This window comes from Pongo abelii, chromosome 20 (genome assembly GCF_028885655.2).
Source record: "Pongo abelii isolate AG06213 chromosome 20, NHGRI_mPonAbe1-v2.0_pri, whole genome shotgun sequence".
NCBI lineage: Eukaryota > Metazoa > Chordata > Mammalia > Primates > Hominidae > Pongo > Pongo abelii.
The window spans coordinates 47,747,738-47,773,467 of record NC_072005.2 but is presented as its reverse complement, the minus strand read 5'-3'; the positions used below and the strand labels follow the sequence as shown (position 1 = coordinate 47,773,467).

At 50.8% G+C, this 25,730-nt stretch overlaps 3 protein-coding genes across 15 annotated transcripts in view; 1 reads left to right on the top strand and 2 right to left on the bottom strand.

The window, feature by feature from the left end:
- Nucleotides 1-25,730, bottom strand: part of LOC103888610 (CEA cell adhesion molecule 6) — a 913,736-nt gene that overhangs the window by 811,485 nt on the left and 76,521 nt on the right. The window lies entirely within an intron of this gene.
- Nucleotides 3,509-10,601, bottom strand: DMRTC2 (DMRT like family C2). 6 transcript variants are annotated; one of them, XM_054540542.2, is made up of 9 exons: nt 8,228-10,168; nt 7,849-8,076; nt 7,620-7,765; nt 6,976-7,052; nt 6,529-6,709; nt 6,249-6,375; nt 5,123-5,183; nt 4,795-4,969; nt 3,509-3,910 (listed from the first exon to the last, which is right to left on the bottom strand). In XM_054540542.2, the coding sequence occupies exons 1-9, from the start codon at nt 8,230-8,232 to the stop codon at nt 3,798-3,800; spliced, it is 1,113 nt and encodes a 370-aa protein (XP_054396517.1). In that variant the 5' UTR covers nt 8,233-10,168; the 3' UTR covers nt 3,509-3,797. The 6 variants fall into 6 exon arrangements, with proteins under 6 accessions (XP_054396517.1, XP_054396516.1, XP_054396514.1 ...); XM_054540541.2 differs by lacking the exon at nt 8,228-10,168 and adding an exon at nt 10,495-10,601 and having other exon boundaries at nt 4,795-5,183; XM_054540539.1 differs by lacking the exon at nt 8,228-10,168 and adding an exon at nt 10,397-10,480 and having other exon boundaries at nt 4,795-5,183.
- On the top strand, nt 10,717-18,369 carry LYPD4 (LY6/PLAUR domain containing 4). 8 transcript variants are annotated; one of them, XM_054540552.2, is made up of 6 exons: nt 10,833-10,921; nt 12,676-12,894; nt 16,051-16,276; nt 16,432-16,575; nt 17,179-17,505; nt 18,098-18,369. In XM_054540552.2, the coding sequence occupies exons 3-6, from the start codon at nt 16,171-16,173 to the stop codon at nt 18,298-18,300; spliced, it is 780 nt and encodes a 259-aa protein (XP_054396527.1). In that variant the 5' UTR covers nt 10,833-10,921; nt 12,676-12,894; nt 16,051-16,170; the 3' UTR covers nt 18,301-18,369. The 8 variants fall into 8 exon arrangements, with proteins under 8 accessions (XP_024092927.1, XP_054396531.1, XP_054396525.1 ...); XM_024237159.3 differs by lacking the exon at nt 12,676-12,894 and having other exon boundaries at nt 10,717-11,897; nt 16,051-16,237; XM_054540556.2 differs by lacking the exon at nt 12,676-12,894 and having other exon boundaries at nt 10,734-11,897; nt 16,051-16,237; nt 17,179-17,501.

The following is a 25,730-nucleotide window of genomic DNA, read 5'->3' as shown; positions in this document are numbered from 1 at the left end:
TGGGTACGGTGGCTCACAACTCTAATCCCAAAATAATAAGAAGAAACAAAAATACACACATACGAACAAAACAACTCTAATCCCAGCACTTTGGGAGGCTGAGACAGGAGGATCGCTTGAGCTCAGACATTCAGGACCAGCCTGGGCAACATAGTGAGACACTGTCTCTACAAAAAATAAAAATTAGTCTGACATGGAGGTGTATGCCTGCAGTCCCAGCTACTCAGGAGGCTGAGGCTGGAGGGTCACTTGAGCCTGGGAGGTTGAGGCTGCCGTGAGCCATGACTGTGCCACTGTACTCCAGCTTGGGTGACAGAGACTGTCTTAGAAAAAATGGTTTGAGGTCAGAAAGTTCATATTTTGATGAGGAGAGGGGCAGCATTGGAGTGTGTGAACTCAGTAGGAAAAAACAATTCCTAAGGAATCAGACAGAATGTATCTTACTTAGTCATTTATTCTGAGCTCCCAGGGAGGAGCTGCAGGCAGGCCCTGTGCTCTGAGAGTGCTTATTCTCTGAGGGGGAGACATAGATGGACATAGATAGGCACAGCTCAGGGTGATCAGGACTATGAAGTAGAGACCAGTGGCCCCTTGGGAACATAGGGAACTCTGCCTGAGAAGCTTAACATATTATTCTGAGTTGGATGAAAACGATGAACCTTGCTTTTGTGAAGAGTTCAGGATCTTGTGAAGGCCCATGCAGGGTAGGGGTTATAGGACTGTATTTATGCAAACGTGTCAGGGCTGCAAAGCCAGCTACACAATGGAACAGGGGTGCAGAATGAGGCCTATGTGGACCAAGCAATGAGGGTCTGCGTATAGGCTGGATGGGATAAGTGTATGATGTCAGTTCTATGTTGGACTAGAATTGAGGTCAGGAGTGGAGCAAGTTAATGTAGGGCTGAAGTGAAAGGAGCATGGATTCCCAAAGGGCAGAATGTGAAATAAGCTCCTGAAATAAAACCTGGGTGGCTGTGGGGAGGAGTCTTGTGAGGAGAGAGAGGAACAGGGACGGTGCTTCATATTTGGGACCTCATTGGTTAAGTCTGCAGAGTGCCAAGAGGGTACACAAAGAAGGTTTAGAAGAGAGATGATTTACTCAGTACTTTCTTGGACCATGGCAATACCTTTCCCTCCCTGGCACTGGGAAGTGGGAAAGGGGGCCGTATAGGAAACAGTGCTCACAGTCTATTATCTGTAATCTCTCAGAGCCGAGAAGAGGCCAGGAGCCTACTGGCTCCCCATAACCACAGATGAAGAGTGCCGCACTTGAACAGGCAACAACTTAGGAGCATGAGCAACTCTTAAATCTGCTCTTTTCCCTAAGACTGACATCTGCAGAAGCTCTGGCCCTTTCCCTCAGGCACTAATGGGGGTGCCTAACGATTTGAAAGACAAAGTTGGCCTGGCCAACTGGTGTGAAAAGCCTTGCCAGGCCGGGTACTGAAGGAGAGGTGGCCTGCAGAGAAATGAGAAGGGCCTGTAAAGAGGGGCCTGCTCTCTAGTCTACTCCTTCCCCCAATCTCCATCACTTCCTCTTTTCCTCCCCTTTTCATGCCATCCTTTAACCCCAAATTATACTTTCTCTTTTACCCTTTTCAGCTCTGTGACCTTGGTGTACAGAGGACCCTTGGTCAGTGCTGAGTAGCAGACTCTCAGCCACGTTGTGTGTTGCAGTGCTTCCTTTCTCTGTAACTTTGTGGCCTTGGGCATCTGTCACTAGGAAAGCATGGCACACCAAGTCTTAGGCAGGTCTATTAAGGAGCAATCATATATCTAAGTTATAGCTAAGGGGAAGGAAGAAGGGTGTGAAGCCGACTTTGGTCTCCTGATATCTCAGTACCTCCTGAGAAGCACTGCAGGTTAGTTACTCTGTACTCTGCTAGGGAGAAGAAACCCACCCTCTCAAAATCCCAAACAAGAAATAACAAGTTGTAATTGGATGTCATCACCATCAATCATCTTGAGTAAAACAAGGGGTGTAGGTAACATCAGGAAAAAGAATCAGTGATCAAGCACATCCCTTGAGCCCCTTCTAAGGGTGGGAATGGGAAGGGGGTCTCCAGGTCTTCATGTCTTTGGAATAGCTCAACAGGTTTTCCTATGTACGGAATGGTTCAAGGAGAAGGACTTGACACCAGAGGACTGAGAAACAAATGCAGGTAAGATCTTATTCTTAATGATATCTTGAGGAGAAAAATAAAAGACTTTTTTGAAAAACTCTTGACTTGTATTTCTCTTCTGGAGTGCTGATTGGGGAAAGGAGTGGTGCATCTTTCATTCTATGCTTTTATTTATTTATTTTTATAGAGACAGGGTCTCCCCGTGTTACTCAGGCTGGTCTCAAACTCCTGGGCTCAAGCGATCCTCCTGCCTTGGCCTCCCAAAGTGCTGGGATTACAGGTGTGAGCTACCACACCTGGCCCAATGCTTTATAAACATTATTAACTAATTTGGAGCCTGGCAAAGAGAAGGAACCCTCCTCTGATATCTGCCTAGAAATTTCCCTTGAAACACTTGGGCAAATCACTTTACCTCTTTAAGCTTGTTTCTTCACTTGTAAAATGGGAACCATCATGCATAACTTCCAGGGTTGCTGTGAGGATATGTGAATCAAATGGAGTGGGCACTCAATAAATGGTAATACATGTTTCTTAACCTTTTATGGATCCTTCGAAACTTAGACACATGAACCTCCCTAATTGAGGAAAAACTTGTGATAAAGACTAACTCGATTCTTTCTACTCTGGTTAGCCTCAATTTCCCCATCAGGAAAAAGTATCAAATTGGTATTCCATTGGCCAAAGCTAGCCTGAAAATATGTTTTATTTGGCACATATAGAATTTAAAGAAGAAAACTGAGCCAACATTTGAAAATTAACATGTTTTACATGGAAATCTAGTTTTCCAGTTTCTCTTAAAAAATCAGAAGATGGAGCAACACTGAGTCCACATTCCCGCCTGGCAGTAATCTGCTAGGGCCAAAAGGAGGCTGCTCCTTAGGCAAGGCATCCATTCTCAGTTTGCCAGGGTCCATCTGGCCTTCTTTACTCATTTATTTGATCTGTTCAGCCCTGTAGGCATTTCGATTTGTAGCCCCTCTAGACAGCTGGAAACTGTCTATGCCTGGCACAGACCGGGCAATTAATCACTAAATCCCCCACTATTTCTTTACATCATTTTTTTCTTATTTGGACAAAGAAAAAAATCCAAGTTTGTTTTCATCTATAGTAGCTATTGGATAACAGATTTTTCACTTTGAGAAGTGAATTGAACAAGTCCTTTCTGTCAGTCAGGATAGACTAGGTTAGGCTGTGATAACAATCCCCAAATCTCAGTGGCTTACAACAACAAAGGTTTATTTCTTGCTTACTCACACAAACCTAGACACAAAATGAAAACACTCTCCTGTTTTCACATGCATGGAGACAGACATGAGTGCATAGGCATTTACAGAATCATGGAATCCTGGGATGTAAACTCATGAAAACACGTTTATAGATACTGGTCAGCTTAAATAGCACAACTCTCTGTTTATTGGGGATTTCAAGAGATCCCAGGACCCAAGAAGGGTACAAGAATATCCACTGTCAGCCAAGGAAATGCCCACATGACCAAAGGAACTGAAAGCTAATGAAGCACCTGAAAGCTTAAACAAACAAACAAACAAACAAAAAAGCCCGAAGCTTGTACTACATTAAATTCCATGCATAAATCCCCAAGTAAGACACTAAGTATACAGTGCCAGCAGGCTGTCACCTCCCTGCCACAGCAAGACAGCCTCCATCTCCAGGTTTCTAGCTCAGGAGGGAGATGGACCCCAGACGGCCAATATGCAGAGCAACAGAGGGGGCTGGGCTGGGTCGAAGACAGGGGCCAACAGGCTGGAATCCTCTTCCTCCAGCAGGAGCTACAGGCAAGAAGGAAGGGGCAGGATCAGGTCACACCCGTTTTTCCTTCTAGCAACCCCCTCTTTTTACCGAATCCAATCCAGGCCTCATCATTGTTCTCCTGGATTATTTCACAGACCTCTTTGCTAATTTTCCCACCTCCAGTCTTGCCTCCTCCAAACCGTCCATCAAAGCCACTCACTTGTCTTTCTAAAGCTCAGGGTCTCTGAATTTGTGCTTGCTTAGTTCAGAAATGTTCCCTGGCTCCCCTTCACGTACAGTTGCTGGTCTAAACCCCTAAGCCTGGCATGCCGGATCTCCAGCATCAGAAGCCTCTCCAGCCTCCTTTCCCTCTGTTCTAGCAGTTCCTCCAGGCCAGTTTGCCCGATCCACTATTTGGACAAGAGAATTCGCAGCTTTCCCCGTCTGTCCCCATAGGTGTTTTCTCACTCTTCAAGGTTCCTCCAGTCTTCTCCAGGTTTGTCACTGAGCCTTGTGAAGGCATCCAGTTTCCCTAACTAGAACGGAAGCTCCTTGAAGGCACTTATCAGACCTCCTCCCAGGCCAGACCCCACTTCAGACTTCAGCAGGCAGCGTGGGTCCAGAGACAGAGCATTGGGTTCCCTGCCACTGTCTCACTATATGCCCTTGGGCAAGTCCCTGCCTTTCTCAGTGCCCCACTTTCCTTGATATCAAGAAATTTGCTGTCGAGTGCCAAACTGATAAAATGGATTCGCTGAATAACTCTCAACTGCAATCCCAGGGGCCAGGCTGAGGAGCTTGGGGACCTGGGCCTGAAGACGTTCAACCTGTCGACCCCCTCATCTCCTTGGTTAGTCCCTGTGTACTTCAGTGACCTCCATTTCCCAGCCATCCCTATCCATCCCCTCCTTTCATGGCCCACCTGGTGGGCCACAGGGGTGAAGCAGGGAGATCCAGGCAGGGTTGGGGGGCACAGAAGGGGTCACACGAGGAGCCTGGGATGAATCTTTCAGCCCCACGAGGGCTTCAGCTGCCTCTTGCTGCAGCTGCCACTCTGAGGGGCCAGATGTCCGGGCCAGGCGAGAGGCTCCAGAGGCCTGCAAGGGAAAGGGAGACAAGCAGACTGGGAACCCCCGCTTCTGCCCACCCTCTAAGTGTTCCTCAGCCCCTGCTTCCTTCAGTTTCCTGCTTTTTCCTTCCCCAGGCTCAACCTCCTCCCAGGGCCCTAGATCCCACTTCTTTCCCAGGACCTGTGGCTGTAGCTGAAGAGGGTCTGGGGTGCCACAGGGCTGGAGTATCAGAGTTGAGTGTCTAGAAACAAGGAGAGAAGATGCCAGGGTGGTTAAACAGATGAACAGACATGCACACATTGAAAGAGGGGCAGGGTTTTGCCATGTTTTGATCTGGGAATCTGAGAGCCCGCTGGGCCATTAAGCTGTGTCTTGACTTATTTTGTTTTCAGTAAAGTAAAAATCCTTGCCAGCTTTTTCCTCCCAGGGCTACTGTGAGGATTATGGGAAATCACTAGTGTCTTTTTCTTTTTTTTTTTTTTTTGAGACAGGGTCTTGCTCTGTCACCTAGGCTTGAGTGCAGTGGCAGTGTGATCATAGCTCACCATAAGCTTGAACTCCTGGGCCTACACCATCTTCCCACCTCAGCCTCCTAAGTATCCAGGAAAACAGGTGTGCACCACCATTCCTGGCTGTTTTAATTTTTTTGTAGAGACGAAGTCTCGCTCAGTTACTCAGGTGGTCTCAAACTCTTGGCCTCAAGTAATCCCCCCACCTCAGCCTCCCAAAGTGTTCGGATTACAGGTGTGAGCCACCAGGCCCCACCTGATGCCAGTTTTAAAAAAACACCTAGAAGACTGGGATTACTGTCCCTGACCTATCAGAGTCTGGGTCCCATTCCCCCACTTCCCCAATCCCCATAGAACTTGAAGGAGAGCTTGGCTCACGTTTGGGAAGCTTTCCCTAATGGCCTCTGGCCCCTCTCCTGGGTCTCTGAGGCTCTCACCATCTCTGCCCCCCACATCAGCAGGCAATCTTACCCCATCAAATCTGTCTAAGCAGATATAACAGCTACCATTAAAGAGTCTGTGCTAGGTCTGTTCCATACATTATTGCTAATTCTTACAACAACCAGAGAGGTAAGTAATAGTGTCTCCAATTTACTGATAGAAAAACAGGCTCAGAGAGGTAAAGATAATTGTCCAAAGCATCACAGCTAGGAAATGGCAGTACTAGGAGAGCTCTGCCTTGCCTATTAGTCAGAGACGTTTTCATCTTCATTATCCACTGTGGTTGGACACCAGCACTGTGGTTGGACACAGCAGAGGCTTAGGCTCATGATACACATCCTTCTCTCCCTACTCACGTGCGGGGCTGGCTAGTGGGCCCTTGGGGCTCTCCAGAAAGAGGAGCTGTCAGTACTGGGTGAGATCCTGGGCAGGTGGTGAAGGGCCCATGAGTGGGCAGCTGGAGGGAGGTGCCAGGGTCAAAGCCTAATGAGAATGAAAGAATGCAGAGTGTATGGGGTCAAGGTCATAGTTTCTTTCCTCCCTCTCCCCACCTGTGCTTTCTTCCTCTTCCCTCTCCAATACGTGGCAGATTGGCACTGAAATATCTGTTGAATGAATGTTGAATTATCATCTTACCAGGGAAGGGAGGCAGAGAGACAGCAGGTTCTTGGTACAGCAGGCGGCACACCACTGGTGGTGGCATGGAGAAGCCTGGAGGCAGCCAGTGTCCAGGGACCCAAGGGCCAGGAGGCACCGGAGTCCAGGACAAGGGCAAGGCTTCCGGGGGACGGCTGAGCAGCAGAGGCCCACAGGAGTTCTGCAGGGGCAGAGGGCACAGGCTGGAGTTGGGTATAAGGCTGGAGAAGGACTGAGTGTACTCTGGGATGCGGGCAGAACCCCAAAACTTTGGAGCTGGGAGGCCCTCGTTTTCCCCTCATTTTGCCTAGAGAAGAGCAGTGATTTGACCAGATTACATAGCAAACCAGGGCTGGGGCTAGAACCCAGGTGTTGAGGGCACAGAAGAAAGGGTCTGGGTAGGAACTAGGGTGGGGAACACTTTCTCAGGCCTCAGCCTCTCCTTACCTTCCCAGGGGGTGTCGGTGCCAGCAGGACTGCCCCATGGGGTGTCTGAGGCTGGGGTGCTATGTTCTCCTTTCCAGCTGTGAAGGACCAGGGAGAGCTCTAATGAGCCCTTTCTCCTGACCCCTATCCTACCCCAACCCCAGACAGTTCTCATCCCCCCCATCTAACCCATTTTTTTTTGAGATGGAGTCTTGCTCTGTCGCCCAGGCTGGAGTGCAGTGGCGCGATCTTGGCTCACTACAACCTCCGCCTCCTGGGTTCAAGTGATTCTCCTGCCTCAGCTTCCCGAGTAGCTGGGACTACAGGCGTGTGCCACCAAGCCCAGCTAATTTTTGTATTTTTAGTAGAGACGGGGTTTCACCATGTTGGCCAGGATGGTCTCGATCTCTTGACCTCATGGTCTGCCTGCCTCAGCCTCCCAAAGTGCTGGGATTACAGGTGTGAGCCACTGCACCCGGCCTCTAGCCCGTTTTTGACCCACAGAACTTGCTGCATTCTCTCAACACTGGGACAGCCGAGGCCGAGGGAGTAGAAACCCTTAGTTCAAGGTCGCACACCAATTCAGCAGCAGGACTGGGCCTCTTTTTCCCATATCTGCCTCCTATACCCAAACTCCTGCCCCATCGCTGGTTAGAGACACTCACGGGGGACCTGTGGTTGAGTGGTTCCCTTTCTGAAGTGGTTGGGAGCTTTGGGAGAGGCTTCCCCTCTCCTCATCAGGTGCTTCTTTAGCTGCGCCTCCTGCTGCCTACGCAAGGCCACCTGGGCAGCCATGACCCTGCGGCGCTCCCTAAAAGTGGGGAGTTGTGAGTCAAAGGTCAGCCACCCTTTGGAGGAGGCTCATCCTCCTCCCCTCCCAGACCTCATACTCACAGGATGAGGACACATTTGTGACACTCGCAAGCCTGGAAGAGGCAGAGGCGCTTGTGGCCCTTGAGGTAGGCAGTGACACCGTGGTTGCGGCAGCGGGCGCAGGTTGGAGAGCGGCTGATGGCTCTTCTGGGGATCAGCTCTGTGCTCTGGGGGTCTCTGGTCTCATCCTGGGGGGCAGAGTCTAAGGGGCAGTGGTAGCCAGCAGGCATGTCACTGGGTTCCATGGATCTAGGGGCAGGAGTGGAAGGTGAGCATAGCCAGGTGGGCCCGCCCCTAACAACCCTCCTGCCCTGGAGACCACACCTGTAGGTCTCCATCCTGCCCCTCTTTAGACCCCACTGTGATCCTGGCTTCTTCCCCAGCTTTCTCCCCTCTTTACCCCATGACCTTTCTCAGGTATCTTCCTTCTTCAGAAACCCCTCTCCTCTTCCTCTTCTGTGTTCTTTCTTTCTTTTTTTTTTTTTAAGATGGAGTCTCACTCTGTCTCCCAGGCTGGAGTGCAGTGGCACGCTCTTGGCTCGCTGCAACCTCCACCTCCCGGGTTCAAGCGATTCTCCTGCCTCAGCCTCCTGAGTAGCTGGGATTACAGGCAAGGGCCACCGTGCTCGGCTATTTTTTTTTTTTTTTTTGTATGTTTAGTAGAGATGGTGTTTCACCATGTTGGCCAGGCTGGTCTCAAACTTCTGGCCTCAAGTGATCTGCCCTTCTCAGCCTCCCAAAGTGCTGGAATTACAGCCATGAGCCACTGCAACCGTCCCCCCTTTTTTTAAATTTAAAAATTTTTAGGCCGGGCGCAGTGGCTCAAGCCTGTAATCCCAGCACTTTGGGAGGCCAAGGCGGGTGGATCACAAGGTCAGGAGATCGAGACCATCCTGGCTAACACAGTGAAACCCCGTCTCTACTAAAAATACAAAAAATTAGCTGGGCGTGGTGGCGGGTGCCTGTAGTCCCAGCTGTTCAGGAGGCTGAGGCAGGAGAATGGCGTGAACCCGGGAGGCAGAGCTGGCAGTGAGCCGTGATCGCAACACTGCACTTTAATCTGGGTGACAGAGCAAGACTCTGTCTCAAAAAAAAAAAAAAATTTAAATTGTTTATTTTTATTTTTATAGAGACAAGGTCTCATTATGTTTCCCAGGCTGGTCTCGAACTCCTGGGCTCAAGCGATCCTCCTGCCTTGGCCTCCCACAGTGCTAGGATCAGAGGCATGAGCCGCTGCGCCTGGCATTCTGTATTCTTTCAATTCAAACATTCTTTTCTTTCAATCCGAACACCTTCCTACCCACCCACACACCCTAGATTCCAACCTACTCATGTCCTCACATACCCCTTCAGCGAGTCCTACACCCCCTTTTCACAAGCACCCTGTTCCATCCCAACAGTGTTTCCCGGCATCCTCTTCAGCAATGCTCACCCCACTCTCATGCATTTATCCAATGCCTACCAGTAGTTTTATGCCCCTTTCAATTCTTAGTTCAATTTCAATTCTTAGTCTCATCTATGCCCTGCAAAGCAACTGCCTCCTTGCATTCCTTCAGTCTTATTCTGTTCTTGTACCCCTTTAAATCAGAACCCTCTCTTGCACCCCCAATAATTACCTTATTCTCATGGATTCCCTGCTCCACTTTCTTTTTTTTTTTTTATTGACAGGGTCTCGCTCTGTTGCCCAGGCTGGAGCGCAGTGGCGTGATCATGGCTCACTGCAGTCTCCACCTCCTGAGCTCAAGCAATCCTCCTGCCACAGCCTCCCCAGTAGCTGGGACCACGGTTGGAGCCACTGCGCTTGGCTCCCCTGTCCCACTTTCTTTCTTTCTTTTTTTTGTTTTGAGATGGAGTCTCGCTCTGTAGCCCAGGCTGTAGTGCAGTGGTGCAATCCCAGCTCACTGCAACCTCCGCCTCCTGGGTTCAAGCAATTCTCCTGCCTCAGCCTCCCGAGTATCTGGGATTACAGGCCTTTGCCACCACGCCCGTCTAATTTTTGTATTTTTAGTAGAGATGGGGTTTCACCGTGTTGGCCAGGCTGGTCTTGAACTCCTGACCTGCCTCAAGTGAGCTGCCTGCTTTGGCCTCCCAAAGTGTTGGGATTACAGGCATAAGCCACCGCACCTGCCACCTGCCCCACTTTGAAGTTATTTTCCTTCACTCCTTCATTCATTCCACAAATGGTTACTGAGCCCCTGTCATGTGCTAGGCCCTGATCTGGGCCAAAAACCTTCTCCTTGGGGCACTAATGTCTCTCTTGCGCTCACACGTTATTGAGGTTTTTGTGTAAACACGTGAAGTCGCTGTGTCCAGCGCTTCCTGCTCCTGTGCCCACTACCAACAATTAATTTCATGCATGTCCCCCTCCCCCCTTCCCGTGCCCCAGGGAGCCAGTGGGGAACCGGGAACGCGCCAAGGGGCCCGCGAGGCAGGGAAGGGGAGAGCGGGCGCGAGGGTGGGAGGGGTGCGAGGGGGAGGAGAGGGGATGCCTGGGTTAGGGAGTCCGGCTAAGAGGGAGGAGGACGGAAAGGCAGGAGGGGCCGTGTTCGTGCAGCTAGTTCACGGTTACCACAGCCTCCAATGGAGTCAGATTCAGTCAAGAAGACGCCCAAAGACACTGCGAGAAAGTGGCCAGAGGAACGGCCAAGCTCGCGCTGCTTTTCTTACCCTGTATCACAAGGACCAATGAACTTCAAGCATCGCCTCTCTCAGCCGAGGCGGACGACCAATGCGGTTTGAGATCCTGAACTGATGTCCCGCCCCTTCCCTTCTGCCAGCTTCTTGGCGCGCTAGACTATCAGTCCCGCCAATAGCGCTTCGAGTTGAGTCTCGCGCCACCGCTGCCTCTCCCTCCGCGCGTCCTGCTTGCCCAGACTGTCTTTCCCCTTTCGAGGCAGGTGGCCAATGGGGCGTCGAGTACCCCGTATTGGACCGAGGCTGGCCCCGCCCCCCAGGAACGGCCCTTCTGGCCCCGCCCCTGGGGCGTTGACCAATCCCGGTCTGCGCACGGGTTGCTTCGTTTCTGGCCTTCCCTGGCCTTCTACCTCGACTTCGCGAGTGGCTTGTTTTTGCTGCGTGGACGCCCGCGTTTTCTGTTATGTCTCTTCCGGTGCCCCACAACTCGAGCTACCCTTCTTTTATGCGTTCTCTCCCAGCCCTGTGATTACCGGGTTGCTTACCGGGCCCTCCTTCCTCAGATTGCACCCCTTTCCTTGTGTCTCTTCTTGTCTTTGTGTCGGTTGTGATTTTCCTAATCTCTGATTTTCCCTTTCTCTCGGACCCTTTCCCTCTTCGGACCCATTTTCTCCCGTGCTTCATATCCTGATAGCCTGGCCCCTTCCCGGCTTCCTTCGCTACCGGGGACGCCTCTAGTTTTTCTGAATTTCCGGCTGGCTCCACCCTCCGCGTTCATCTTCCTCAAGAGTTAACCCCTCTGGGGGCTCCTCTGTGTAATCGTCGCCTTCTCTGGGTATCTCTGTGAGCTCCGTCTCACGCCATCCCGCCATCTTCTCTGCCTTGGCCCCTTTTCTCTGTGCAGCCAGTTCTGTGTCCTTTTCTTTTCCCCCTCTAAAATCGACTCCTCTTCTCCCTGAGAGCCCCGCCTTTGTGCCCCACTCCTCATTTTCCTACGCCTCCCTCTCTCTGCTGGTCCTCTCTCTCCCTGCAAGATTCCATTCCATCAATTTGTTTGTCTTTTGTAGGGGTGGCACATCCCCTCTGACTATTGCTCCATCTTTTTTTTTTTTTTGCTTGAGGATTTCGTTTCAATCTTTTCTGGTTGCGTCTCCACTTGTACTCAGCTTGTTGGGTCCAGTTGTTCTGCATCTCAGGCTGGCGTGTGCCATCTTCTCTGATTGGCCTAATCCCCCCCACCCCCGTGAGATCCGTTGTCAGCCTTTGTTTCTCTTTCCTGTGTCCCAGCTTTTCTGCGGGTCTTTGCACCTTTCTTGGCCACAGATTTCTGGGTTACAGAGCATGTGTGTCTGAGGCATTGCAGGCAGAAAAGGTGGCCGACGTGACCTCTAGCTGGACTGCTGGGCAAGGGAGCTGTCCTAGATAAAATTGGAAAGGTTGGGTGGCGCTTATCTGGGTTGGGGTGGGGTGTGTTCGGGGGAGGCTTAAAGGCCAGCTAAAGAGGTTGAACTTGATCCTTTAGGTAGTGGAGAGAGTGAGAGGAAGTGTGTGTGGGAGGGAGGGATGGTGGTGGAGGAACAGGGTAACCAACAATTACAAAGATCTTAGCATTTGCTTAATACTTATGGTAATAATTTTATTGATCTTCACAATGACCCTATGAGATGTATTATACTCCATTTTATAAACAAGGTGGTAGGCTCTGAGTTCAACAAATTGGACAGCTAGTAAATGAAGGGGTAAAGATTCCAATCTCGGTCTCTGAGGCCAAGGTCAGTGATCTTTGTACCCGCTCCTACACTGTTATTTTCCACCAATTCCCCACTTTCATTCTCTAACCTTCTTATAGGCAGTTCTCATTCTAAGGTGGTTAATATGTATCTTTTGGTTTGTGTGTGTGTTCTCCCAGGATGTGTGTAGTGTTTTTGTTTTGTTTTGTTTTGTTTTGTTTTGTTTTTTTTTAGAGATGGGGTTTTGCCATATTGGCCAGGCTGGTCCAGAACTCCTGGCCTGAAGTGATCTGCCTGCCTTGGCCTCCTAAAGTGCTGGGATCACAGGCATGAGTGACCACACCCGACCTCTGTTTGAGTTTTTAATTTATGCAAGTGATATTATGTTATATACTATTTACAATAATCAGCACTGTGAATTTACAATCTATCCGTGTATACACTCTGTCGTTCTGTCATGAAGCGTACATTTTTTTTTGTTTAGATGGAGTTTCACTCTTATTGCCCAGGCTGGAGTGCAATGGTATGATGTTGGCCTACTGCACCCTCCACCTCCTGGGTTCAAGCGATTCTCCTGCTGCCACAGCCTCTTGAGTAGCTGGGATTACAGGCTCCCACCACCACACTCGACTAATTTTTGTATTTTTAGTAGAGTCAAGGTTTTGCCATGTTGACCAGCTTGATCTTGAACTCCTGACCTCAGGTGATCCGCCCACCTCAGCCTCCCGAAGTGCTGGGATTACAGGCGTGAGCCACTGCACCCTGCCTCACATCCTGTGTACATCTAATTAACTTCTTTCAACTCCTGCGTGATATTCCATAGTGTACATCTCCAGCATGTTTTGCATTCACTTGGTCTCAGAGAGGGAAGCTCCCATTGTCTCAACCTACCATCACCACAATAATGCTGCATTCTCTGGGCATGGGAGCTCATGCCTATAATCCCAGCACTTTGGGAGGCCGAGGTGGGTGGATTGCTTGAGCCCAGGAGTTTGATAACAGCTGGGGCAACATGGAAAAACCGCATCTCTACAAAGCTGGGTGTGTTGGCGCATACCTGTAGTCCCAGCTATTTGGGTGGCCGAGGTGAGAGGATTGCTTGAGCCTGGCAAGTTGGGGCTGCAGTGAGCACAGCTGTCCTCCAGCCTGGGCAACAGAGCAAGACCCTGTCTCAGAAAAAAAAAAAAAATGCTGCATTATTGTGCATGTTCCTTTGTAGATGAAGGTGGACATTTTTGTAATACCTATGTAGGGTATACTAGAAATGGGTATTCATAAACCCAATTTGACCATGTAGTGTCAGACCCCGGCAATGCTGCTTTGGGCCTGAGATCCTGGTCAGAACTCTCAACTCCTCTGTTTCTCAGAGTCCAGAAATAGTGTTTTATTCCCCAGCCCTCCAAATAACCCCATGAGCATCAGGGGCCAAGGGTTCCTTTATCCCCACATACCTGCCAATACTTGTCTTTTCCCAGCTTTCTGATCCTTACCAGTCTGATAGATGTACAATTTGACAGATTGCATTTCCTTGGTTATTGCTGGGTTTGTGCATTTCTTCAGTGTGTGTGTGTTTTTTTTTTTTTGTTTTTTTTTTTTTTTTTGAGACAGGGTCTTGTTCTGTTGCCCAGGCTGGAGTGCAGTGGCGTGATCTCGGCTCGCTGCAACCTCTGGCTTCCAGGTTCAAGCGATCCTCCCACCTCAGCCTCCCTAGTAGCTGGGACTGCAGGCACGCACCACCACGCCCGGCTAATTTTTGTATTTTTAGTAGAGACAGTGTTTCACCTTGTTGGCCAAGCTGGTCTTGAACTCCTGACCTTGTGCTTTGAGGCTAAAGCATCCTTCAACATTAGCCTCCTGAGTAGCTAGGACTACAGGCACTCCCATGCTTGGCTAATTTTTAAACTTTTTTTTTTTTTTGATATAGACAAGGTGTTGCCCAGGCTGGTCTCAAATTGCTGACCTTGAGCAGTCCTGTCTCAGCCTCCCAAAGCACTGGAATTACCGGCATGAGCCACTGTGTTGCCCAGGCTGCTGTTGAACTCCTGACCTCAAGGGATCCTCCTGGCTCAGCCTCCCAAAGCACTGGGATTAGAGGCATGAGCCACTGTGCCGGTCTGCATCTTCTCCCTTGATCAGATTTGCCAGTGAACTAACTAAATCTTTTCATAGAATGGATCTTTTTTGTAATAATCTTTGTTGTTGTTTACTATTTCATTGATTTCTGCTATCATCCTTATTTCCATTCTTTTTTGGGTAGGAGAGAATTGCTTTGTTGCTCCTTATACAATTTCTTGAACTAATTCATGAATATATTTATTTGTTAATGTTTCATATTTCCTGATACATGTATTTAAAAGTATAAATTTACTTCTAAATACTGCTTTAGCTGTGTCTCAAATTTTGATGTATTTTTTTTTTTTTTTTTGAGACAGAGTTTCGTTCTGTCCTCCAGGCTGGAGTGCAGTGTCGCAATCTTGGCTCACTGCAAGCTCCGCCTCCCGGGTTCACACCATTCTCCTGCCTCAGCCTCCCGAGTAGCTGGGACTACAGGCGTCCGCGACCATGCCTGGCTAATTTTTTGTGTTTTTAGAGATGGGGTTTCACCGTGTTAGCCGGGATGGTCTTGATCTCCTGACCTCGTGATCTGCCTGCCTCGGCCTCCCAAAGTGCTGGGATTATAGGCGTGAGCCACTGCGTCCGGCCGTATATATTTTAAAAACCCTTTAATTTTGAAATGATTATTGGCTCACAGGAAGTTGCAAAAGTGGTACATAGAGTCCCTTGGATCCTTCCTCCAGTTTCCCTGTAGGGGCATCTTATATAACCATAGTATATAAGCAGGAAATTGACATTTGTACAATACTGTTTGTACAGTCATAGCTCACTGCAACCTCCATCCCCGGGGCTCAAGTGGTCCTCTCACCTCAGCCTCCCAAGTAGCTGGGACCACAGGTGCATGCCACCATGCCTGGCCAATTTTTGTATTTTTTGTAGAGATGGCATTTTGTCGTGATGCCTGGGCTGGTGTACAGTACTCTTACCTAGACTTCAGACCTTATTCAGTTTTCAGCAGATTTTACATGCACTTATGTGTGTGTGTGTATGTGTGTGTCTGTCTGTCTGTGTCTATGTCTGTGTGAATGTGTGTGTTATGTAGTATGTTTACTATTATTCAGTTCTAAATACTTTTTTTTTTTTTTTGAAATGGAATCTCTCTCTGTTGCCCAGGCTGGAGTGCAGTGGCGCGATCTCGGTTCACTGCAACCTCCGCCTCCTGGGTTCAAGTGATTCTCGTGCTTCAGCCTCCTGAGTAGCTGGGACTATAGGCTCGTGCTACCACCCCTGGCTAATTTATATTTTTTAGTAGAGATGGGGTTTTACCATTTTGGCAGGCTGGTCTTGGACTCCTGACCTCAGGTGATCCACCTGCCTTAGCCTCCCAAAATGTTGGGATTACAGGCGTGAGCCACTGCTCCTGACCTCAGTTCTAAATACTTTTAAATTTCCATGTTGAACCAAGGGTTATTTAGTGATATGTTAACTTACACACACACACACACACACACACACACACACACACACACACACACACGAGTTTGAAACATCTATTTGTTTCTCTGATCTCATTGCCTCTGGCTGGAGAACAGCCTGCATATCAATAAGCCAGGATTCTCTGCTCAGCACCTTGTCCAATGGGAGGACCTAAGTGGGAGAGTGAGAGTCCTGTTTTGAGAAGCTAACATGGTGGGTGGTGCAGGTTAGACTGGAGGGCAGACAGTGGAGATGGGAAGACCTGTGACCCAGAAGGTCTGAGGGAGCCTATGTCCTAGAAGCTGACGCAATCAACTTTCTGCTCCAGAAACAGTGACCCAGAGACAGGTGGACAAAGAATTCGGGGACTGACGGGAACTGAGCTTGGGATCCAGACTGAAACGGATTGCAGACTGACCTCTAGCACCCAGGACCCAGACACAGGGCCATGGGACCCCAGCATTTGAGACTTGTGCAGCTGTTCTGCCTCCTAGGGGCCATCTCCACTCTGCCTCGTATGTCCTGTGGGGCTGGATGTTATAAGACCCAGAAAGGTGGGAGGCTGGATTCATGTCACTGGTGGAAGGAGGGCTGGGTATCTAGGTTTCGCTGGGGACAGGACCTGTGGGGGCTGAACTCTTGGTTGGCAGTTCAAGGGCTCAGAAGGTGATGTGAGGGGCCAATGACTGGGAGAGCATTCTCTTTTTAGGGGCTGGAGCTCTTTTGTGCTATGAGGCAACAGCCTCAAGATTCAGAGCTGTTGCTTTCCATAACTGGAAGTGGCTTCTGATGAGGAACATGGTGTGTAAGCTGCAAGAGGGCTGCGAAGAGACGCTAGTGTTCATTGAGACAGGTGAAGCAGTCTAAGTTTGATCAATTTCGTTTTGCTTGCTTTTCTGACCCCCAGCTCCACTCCCAGCACCGAGGGACTCTAGAATTCCACATAGTTACTATGTATATATATATATATTTTTTAAATTTTTTTTGAGATGGGGAGTTCTTACTATGTTGCCCAGGCTGGTCTCAAACTCCTGAGCTCAAGCGATCTGCCCACCTTGGCCTCCCAAAGTGTCAGGATTACAGGCATAAGCCACTGTGCCTGGCCATCATTTATGTTCTGGATAATGTCAGGACACTGGCAGGAGAGGGGCAGGGCCCCACTGGTTGTGGTGTGGGCTGGGTAAGTGGGTAGAATGGAGGTGGACAGATCCCTGGAGGAGGGCACAAGGGAGAGAGGAGCGGGGGCTGGGGGGGTCCTGCAGTGGAAGAATGAGGAGATCCGGATGGAGACCCCAGCATCTGAGCCCTGTGCAGCTGCATTGAGTGGACACAGGGGTTGGGGAGGGAGGCAAAGATTGTGACAGGCAGGGTGGTTGCAGAAAGAGCTGGGGGGAGGGAGGACTCTGGGTGAGGCCAATGACACTGATCCGAGCTCTCTCAATCCTCTGCTCCTCAGGGACTGCAAGGGGAGTTGTGGGCTTTAAAGGCTGCAGCTCGTCTTCGTCTTACCCCGCGCAAGTCTCCTACCTTGTTTCCCCACCCGGAGTGTCCATTGCCTCCTACAGTCGCGTCTGCCGGTCTTATCTCTGCAACAACCTCACCAATTTGGAGCCTTTTGTGAAACTCAAGGCCAGCGCGCCTAAGTCTATCACATCTGCGTCCCGTAGCTGCCCGACATGTGTGGGCGAGCACATGATGGATTGCCTCCCAAATTTTGTCACCACTAATTCTTGCCCCTTGGCTGCTTCTACGTGTTACAGTTCCACCTTAAAATTTCAGGCAGGTGAGAGGAGAGGAACTTTGTTTATCAAATGCCTACTCTATGCCAGGCATTGTCCAGTACCTTCACATCTCAGAGAGGCTGGTGGGATCCAGAGATGGGATTGGGGTTGCAAGGGACAGGCACATGAATTCCAAGGAGGAAGGGGAAGGCGCCTGGTGCCTAAGTCTCTCATGGGAGAGCAGATGTTCTGGTTTGTGAGGGACCTCTGGGGAGAAGGCAGGGGTCTTTTTTTTTTTTTTTTTTGAGATGGGAGGCTTGCTCTGTTGCCCAGGCTGGAGTGCAGTGGTCCGATCTCGGCTCACTGCAACCTCTGCCTCCCAGGTTCAAGTGATTCTCATACCCCAGCCTCCTAAGTAGCTGGGATTATAGGCATGTGCCATCATGCCTGGCTAATTTTTGTATTTTTAAGGGAGATGGGGTTTTGCCATTTTGGCCAGGCTAGTCTCAAACTCCTGGCCTCAAGTCCTCAAGTGATCCACCTGCCTCGGCCTCCCAAAGTGCTGGGATTACAGGTGTGAGCCACTGCGCCTGGCTGAAGGCAGGGCTCTTGAGTCTTGAAAGTGTTCCTGACTTCTCCCTCTCTTCCTTACAGGATTTCTCAATACCACCTTCCTCCTCATGGGGTGTGCTCGTGAACATAACCAGCTTTTAGCGGATTTTCATCATATTGGGAGTATCAAAGTGACTGAGGTCCTCAACATCTTAGAGAAGTCTCAGATTGTTGGTGCAGCATCCTCCAGGCAAGATCCTGCTTGGGGTGTCTTCTTAGGCTTCCTGTTTGCCTTCAGGGACTGACCATCTAGCTGCACCTGACAAGCACCCAGACTCTTTCACATAACAAATAAAATAGCACGGTTCCCTTTCTGCGTTGTCCTGTGGTCCATGAGAATGCAGAGGTGAGGAAGGTGTGAGGAAGGCCAAGCATGTCCAGGGAGGTGGGGACCCAGGAAGAGGAGCCTGGCAAAGTGATAGTGTCCTGCCCAGCAACTGGGGGAGCTGAAATATTCCTTTTCTCCTTTCCCTTCCTCTGGAGGCTTGAGCTCCAGCCTAGGTTCAGCTACTGATCAGGGTCTGATTTCCGAGACCCTGGCCAAATCTCTCCCTTTTTATGGGCCTCAGTTTCTTCCTCTTTAAAAGGAAGGGTCTTATGAGTTAGAGAAGAGTCTCCTCAGGCCAATTCTTTTTTTTTTTTTTTTTCCTTTTTTTGAGATGGGCGTCTATCTCACTATGTTGCCCGGTCTGGTCTCGAATCTTTGGCCTCAAGTGATCCTCCTGCCTCAGCTTCCCCAGTAGCTGGGATTTTACATGGGAGCTACTGTGTTTGGCCACCAGGGTGATTACTATCTGGGATTACTTACTGAGTATCTACTATATATGCCAGACACTGTGCTAGTATCTGTGCTAGTGTTTTACATACAGGATATCATTTAAAACTCACAAGACCTCAGTGAGGCAGCTTTTATCTCTATTTTGCAAAGAAGAAACTAGCTCTCGGAGGTGAAACCTGCTCAAAGTAGCATCTCCCTTACCTCCCCTGCAGATTTCTGTCCCTGCTGAGGCAATTTCATTGAGAGATTTGGAGACCTGAGATTATTTTATCAGTAGTTTTTTTTTTTTTTTTTTTTTTTTCCGGTAAGTTGGCAAATAGGGAAGAAAGAGGAAAGAGCAGGGCTAGGGTGGTTGTTTTTCTTTTTCTTTTTTTTTTCTTTTTTTTGCTTTTCTTTATTTTGCTAATTATTTTTTTCCCCCACCAACAGGGATGTTATTTTATAATCAAAGAAACAGAAAACCCTTGCAGAAAAGTGCTGGCTGGGCTCCCGGCCACAGTGCCGTCCAGGCAGGATTTGGAAGGGTCCTGGGCTTTGGGGTCCAGGAACCAGCTGTGGCCCCTCAGGTCTCAGTCTCCCCAGCTGTAATGCAAAGTGTGCACCCCCAGTGAGGACTCCTCACCTGCTCTTGCCCCTCCCCAGCCATCCCACCACCACCCAGCAGGGCCTGGGCTGCGGGGCTTGCACTGTGAGAAGCCCAGGCAAGGAGGTGACGCAGAGGCCCTGGCCCAGCCCACACAGCCAGGCCACAGAGCTGGAGCCCAGGGCGACCTAGTCTCTGTCCCCAGAAGGCAGGCCAGGACTCCAGCCCCAGGAGCCCCACACAGGCCTTGACTCCCTCTCCTGGAAAACTCCAGGGTCCCCCTAGATGGCGGGCAGGGGGTTGTGGGCAGGGCCTCCGGGAGATGGGACCAGCAGAAACGGAGCCACCTGGGGGAGGATCTGCAGCAAGAGGAGGAAGAGGAAGAACAAGAGGAAGAGGAAGAAGAGGAAGAGGAAGAAGAGGAAGAGGGCTGGAGAGCAGCACCCCAGGCCACGCCACCCACTGCATCCACCCCAGCTCTGCCACCCCAGGCCACGACAGCCCCTGCATCTACCCCAGCGCCCAATCCAGCCCCTGCTTCCAGCTCTGTCTGGAGTAGGTTGGAAGTGTGACCCTCAGAGGTAGGGATTGGTGCTCAGGCTGAGACCACTGAGTGACAGAAAACAGACGGTGCTCCCTGCACCTGCCAACCCGTGTCCTCCCACACGTCCTGGTCCATGTCAAATACGATGACAGCTGGCCTCAGCAGAGGAGGGATGGCAGCCCTGGTGGAGACGGGATGCTGGTGACCCTGCGGGGATGGTGGTGCCAGCAGTGCCTTCCCTGCTGCCGGAGGAGTTGCCCTGGGCCCCCAGCACAGCGGCTACTGGGGCCACAAACGTACCCCAATCCCGAAGCTCCTTTGAAGGCTAAAGGGCCAGAGCCCTCTCCACGACAAACCCTGGGAAGACACCGGGGTGGCTCTGTTCTGAGCGAGGATGTCTTGCCAGGTGGGATGCTTGGGAGGCTGGACCCAGAGCAGGGGAGACCCAGAGCAAGAGAGGCCTAGGACCAGCTCCAGGCAGCCCTGCTGAGGCCCCAGCACCCCCTGCCGCACACCCCACTTTGCACCCAGGACCTCGTACTGACTGGGGTTGGCTCCCCAAGGGCCCCTCCCCCAGGAGATCCCTCCTCCAGGTCCCTCCCCAAGCTGCCCCTCCTCTAGGAGACCCCTCCTCCAGACTTCCTCCCCCAGGTGCCTCCTCCCCCAAGGCTCCCCGCCAGGTGCTCCTCCCTCAGGCGTTCCGCTCCCAGGTGTCCCCCTGACCCCCTCCAATAGAGGGACAAACCCTGGTCCCAGAACAGGGCTTTCCCAGCAGGAATTCTTTCCCCAGCTCAGCCTTTCTGGGGAGCCCATGGGTGGAAGGGCGGGGATTCAGGACCTGGTCCAGACCGGCCTGACCAGTGGGTACTGGCAGTTGGGGAACCCACCTCCCTGGGCCTCCATTCCTCACCCGATGAAAACCCCACCCATGCATTGCAGGGTCTCAGGATTGAAGGGCAAGGGCTGGGGCTGGGCTTGGGGAGGAGCTGCAGGCTGTGGCCTCAGGCTCGAAGGCGGGTCCTGTTGCTGTCACCTGCAGGGGCTGAGCTCTAGTCGCAGGCTGGGCAGCTGGGAGTGAATGTGCCCAGGGCTGCCACGCATATTTTGTCCCGGGGTGAGGCCTGCTCCTTCCATTGGACACACACATTTCTTGAAGCAGTGCCAAGCTTTACAAAGGCCTCCCTTCGTAAAGGGGAGCCAACCCTAGTCAGTAGGAGGTCCTGGGTGCAAAGTGGGGTGTGCGGCAGGGGGAGTCACCCTGAGCAGCAGGTCAGGCAGGGGCAGCCCCTGGGCACTGGAGCTCAGAGGGATGAGATGCCCAGCCCCGGGGGTCAGGGCCCTGACTCTGCTGCACCCACATGGGCAGGGCCGGGGAGGGAGGAGGGGAGGGGGAGCTGCTCTCATTCCTCTCAAGTCCCGGCTCTGCTCTCCTGGGCTCATGCGAGCCCCTCCCTGGATTTTCTTTTTCTTTTTTTTTTTTTTAAATATGTATATGTGTGTGTATATATATATATATTTTAGTTTTTTAATTATTTTTTAATGAAGTATTTATTGATGATTCTTGGGTGTTTCTCGGAGAGGGGGATATGGGAGGGTCATAGGATAATAGTGGAGAGAAGGTCAGGAGATAAACACATGAACAAAGATCTCTGGTTTTCCTAGGCAGAGGTCTCTGCGGCCTTCTGCAGTGTTTGTGTCCCTGGGTACTTGAGATTAGGGAGTGGTGATGACTCTTAAAGAGCATGCTGCCTTCAAGCATCTGTTTAACAAAGCACATTTTGCACCGCCCTTAATCCATTTAACCCTGAGTTGACACAGCACATGTTTCAGAGAGCACGGGGCTGGGGAAAAGGCCATAGATTAACAGCATCCCAAGGCAGAGGAATTTCTCCTAGTCAGAACAAAATGGAGTCTCCTATGCCCACCTCTTTCTACACAGACACAGCAACAATCTGATCTCTCCTTCCTTTCCCCACACTTCCCCCCCTTCTTTTCAACAAAACCGCCATCGTCCTCATGGCCCACTCCCGATGGTTGCTGTCTCTTTGGAGCTGTTGGGTACACCTCCCAGACAGGGCGGCCGGGCAGAGGCGCTCCTCACCTCCCAGACGGGGCGGTCGGGCAGAGGCGCTCCTCACTTCCCAGACGGGGTGGCCGGGCAGAGGTGCTCCTCACTTCCTCCCAGACGGGGTGGCGGCCGGGCAGAGGCACTCCTCACCTCCCAGACGGGGCGGCCGGGCAGAGGCGCTCCTCACCTCCCAGATGGGGCGGCCGGGCAGAGGCGCTCCTCACTTCCCAGATGGGGCAGCCGGGCAGAGGCGCTCGTCTCACTTCCCAGATGGGGCGGCCAGGCAGAGGCGCTCCTCACTTCCCAGATGGGGCGGCCGGGCAGAGGTGCGCCTCACTTCCCAGACGGGGCGGCCGGGCAGAGGCGCTCCTCACTTCCCAGACGTTGGGCGGCCGGGTAGAGGTGCTCCTCATCTCCCAGACAGGGCGGCCAGGCAGAGGCGCTCCTCACTTCCCAGATGGGGCGGCCGGGCAGAGGCGCTCCTCACTTCCTCCCAGACGGGGTGGCGGCCAGACCGAGGCGCTCCTCACCTCCCAGATGGGGCGGCCGGGCAGAGGCGCTCCTCACTTCCCAGACGGGGTGGCCGGGCAGAGGCGCTCCTCACATCCCAGAGGATGGGCGGCCGGGCAGAGATGCTCCTCACTTCCTACACGGGATGGCGGCCGGGCAGAGGGGCTCCTCACATCCCAGACGATGGGCGGCCAGGCAGAGACGCTCCTCACGTCCTAGACGGGGTGGCGGCGGGGCAGAGGCTGTAATCTTAGCACTTCAGGAGGCCAAGGCAGGCGGTTGGGAGATGGAGGTTGTAGCGAGCCGAGATCACGCCACTGCACTCCATCCTGAGCAACATTGAGCATTGAGTGAGCGAGACTCCGTCTGCAATCCCAGCACCTCGGGAGGCCGAGGCGGGCGGATCACTCGAGGCCAGGAGCTGGAGACCAGCCCGGTCAACACGGCGAAACCCCATCTCCACCAAAAACACAAAAACCAGTCAGGCGTGGCGGCGCGCGCCTGCAATCCCAGGCACTCAGCAGGCCGAGGCAGGAGAATCACAGGAGCCCGAGGCAGGGAGGTTGCAGCGAGCCGAGATCACCGCACTACAGTCCAGCTTCGGCAACAGAGGGAGACCGAAAAAAGAAGGAGAGGGAGACCGAAGAGTGGAGGGAGACCGAAGAGGGGAGGGGAGGGGGAGATGGAGGGGGAGAGGGAGGGGGAGAGGGAAAGGGAGAGCGGGAGAGCGGGAGCGAGAGCGAGAGCGAGGTGGTTGTTTTTCACCCGGAGTTCTGGTTCTGGGTTCCTAGGAAAGGAGAACAGTGTGATTCTTTTCTCTGGCCATAAGGGGGCAGCAGATACACCCACCCTGCAACTTCATGCCTTTTTAAGTTGAGTGAATGAGTGTGTGTGTGTGTGTGAGAGAGAGTTTGTGTGTTTAGGGGTGGGAAGTAGGGAATGGAGAGTCTCTGTGTCAGGCCATTTATGTGTGGGAGCTCAGTTTAATTCTCTCCCACTATCTTGTGAGATTTAGAGGCAGTGACGTAGGGTACCTTTACTGTAGGTTAGGCATTTTCTGTGCATTACCTCATTCATCCTTACTACAACCTTATTAAATAGATGTCGTCACTTCTGTATTTGCATTTTACAGGCGAGGACACAGGCTTAACTCCTCAAGGCCACGGAGCCCATCTTTGTTAGTAGCGTGAGCAAGTGGGGTCTGAAGCACAGGTGCCTGCACCTGGCCTCAGAAGTGGGACTGGCATGAGGTTTCGGTTACCACGGACCTCTGTGACCTCCATGACCAATCTAGGTTCTGGAAGGGGTGGTTGGGAAGCCAGAATAGTCACAGCAAGTGGAACAGGGCTGGGTGGAGACCAGCGAGCCTATGACAAGAGGCTTTAGGTCATAGAGGGAGGTTTTAGTAGATGAGTTTTATCAGTGGGCTTCGCCCACCTCTTCCTAACATCTGACCAGCTGGGCTATTAGTTTTAGAAGGCTGAGCTGAGGCCTGGGTGGGCCAAGACATACTTCCACAGATTGTCTTCATCCCACTAGCCAAGGTGGTTGAGGACATCAATGACCTTCAAAGGGAATTGACAAGTCAAAGGAAATGGTGTCCTAGGTGTCGCAAATGGATGGCCTAATCCTGATACCAGGGACAGGACATATTTGCTACATACAAAAGGTTATATGTAACAAAAATATTGGATGTGGAGTGTGATTTAACAAACCCCATGGACTCATCACTTAGCCCAAGAAATGGAGCATCAGGAGTAACTTGCTTTTTACCTGTGTTCTTTTCCCCATCCACTCCTTTGCCTCCTCCCACGAGGAGACAATATTTTATTTAGTTTGGCTTGGATTGGATTTTTATATACTTTGATCATGTATGTATTATACATTTAAACAATAAATATTGTTTAGATTTGCCTGGTTTTGAGCTCTGTAAAAATGGTATCATATGTAGTTTTCTGGAACTTGCTTTTTATTTTGTTATTGTTATTTTTAGAGACAGGGTCTTGCTGTATCACCCAGGCTGGAACTTAGTGACAGGATCATGGCTCACTGCAGCCTTGACCTCCCAGGCTCAAGTGATCCTCTCGTTTCAGCCTCCCAAGTAGCTGGGACTACATGCATGTGCCACCACACTCCACTAATTTTTTAAATTTTTAGTAGAGACAAGGTCTTGCTGTGTTGCCCAGGCTTGGAACTTGCTTTTAAACAACTCGTCATTATGTTTCTAACATTCATCCATGTTCCTGTGTGGGACTTTGTTCTCCCATTTTCACTGTTTTATTACATCCTACTGTGCTATTTTATCACAATTGATCTATTATCTGTCAATTATGTGTGGATTTCTTCCCCAGTTTTTGGATACTCTGGCTATTGCTGCTATGAATATTCTTATGCATGTCCTCTTGTACATGTCTGGTACATATGTGTAAGAGTTTCTCATAGGTATACACCCAGGAGTACAATTGCTGGCTGTAGGGTTTGTTCAGCTTTGGGAGTAAATGCCAAATTGTTTTCCAAAATGGTTGTAGCAGTTATACATTACTGGTGAGAAGGTAAAGAATTTTTGTTGATATACATGCCCTTCGATTGTAAACTAGTTCAACCCTTGTGGAAGTCAGTGTGGCGATTCCTCAGGGATCTAGAACTAGAAATTCCATTCGACCCAGCCATCCCATTACTGGGTATATACCCAAAGGACTATAAATCATGCTGCTATAAAGACACATGCACACGTATGTTTATTGCCGCATTATTCACAATAGCAAAGACTTGGAACCAACCCAAATGTCCAACAATGATAGACTGGATTAAGAAAATGTGGCACATATACACCATGGAATACTATGCAGCCATAAAAAATGATGAGTTCACGTCCTTTGTAGGGACATGGATGAAATTGGAAATCATCATTCTCAGTAAACTATCACAAGAACAAAAAACCAAACACCGCATATTCTCACTTATAGGTGGGAATTGAACAATGGGAACACATGGATACAGGAAGGGGAACATCACACTCTGGGGACTGTTGTGGGGTGGGGGGAGGGGGGAGGGATAGCATTGGGAGATATACCTGATGCTAGATGACGAGTTGGTGGGTGCAGCGCACCAGCATGGCACAAGTTTACATATGTAACTTACCTGCACATTGCGCACATGTACCATAAAACCTAAAGTATAATAATAATAATA

What these genes read in the sequence shown, in the direction of transcription:
- DMRTC2 (XM_024237150.3), bottom strand. Translation starts at nt 8,165, where the DNA reads ATGGAGACCTACAGGTGTGGTCTCCAGGGCAGGAGGGTTGTTAGGGGC. An exon ending in CACAAATGTGTCCTCATCCT is followed by an intron (nt 7,766 to 7,848) that starts GTGAGTATGAGG and finishes CCCCACTTTTAG; the next exon opens with GGAGCGCCGCAGGGTCATGG. An exon ending in CTCTCTGCCTCCCTTCCCTG is followed by an intron (nt 6,376 to 6,528) that starts GTAAGATGATAA and finishes CATTCTCATTAG; the next exon opens with GCTTTGACCCTGGCACCTCC.
- LYPD4 (XM_054540550.2), top strand. Translation starts at nt 16,171, where the DNA reads ATGGGACCCCAGCATTTGAGACTTGTGCAGCTGTTCTGCCTCCTAGGG. An exon ending in ATGTTATAAGACCCAGAAAG is followed by an intron (nt 16,277 to 16,431) that starts GTGGGAGGCTGG and finishes TTCTCTTTTTAG; the next exon opens with GGGCTGGAGCTCTTTTGTGC. An exon ending in CACCTTAAAATTTCAGGCAG is followed by an intron (nt 17,506 to 18,097) that starts GTGAGAGGAGAG and finishes TCTTCCTTACAG; the next exon opens with GATTTCTCAATACCACCTTC.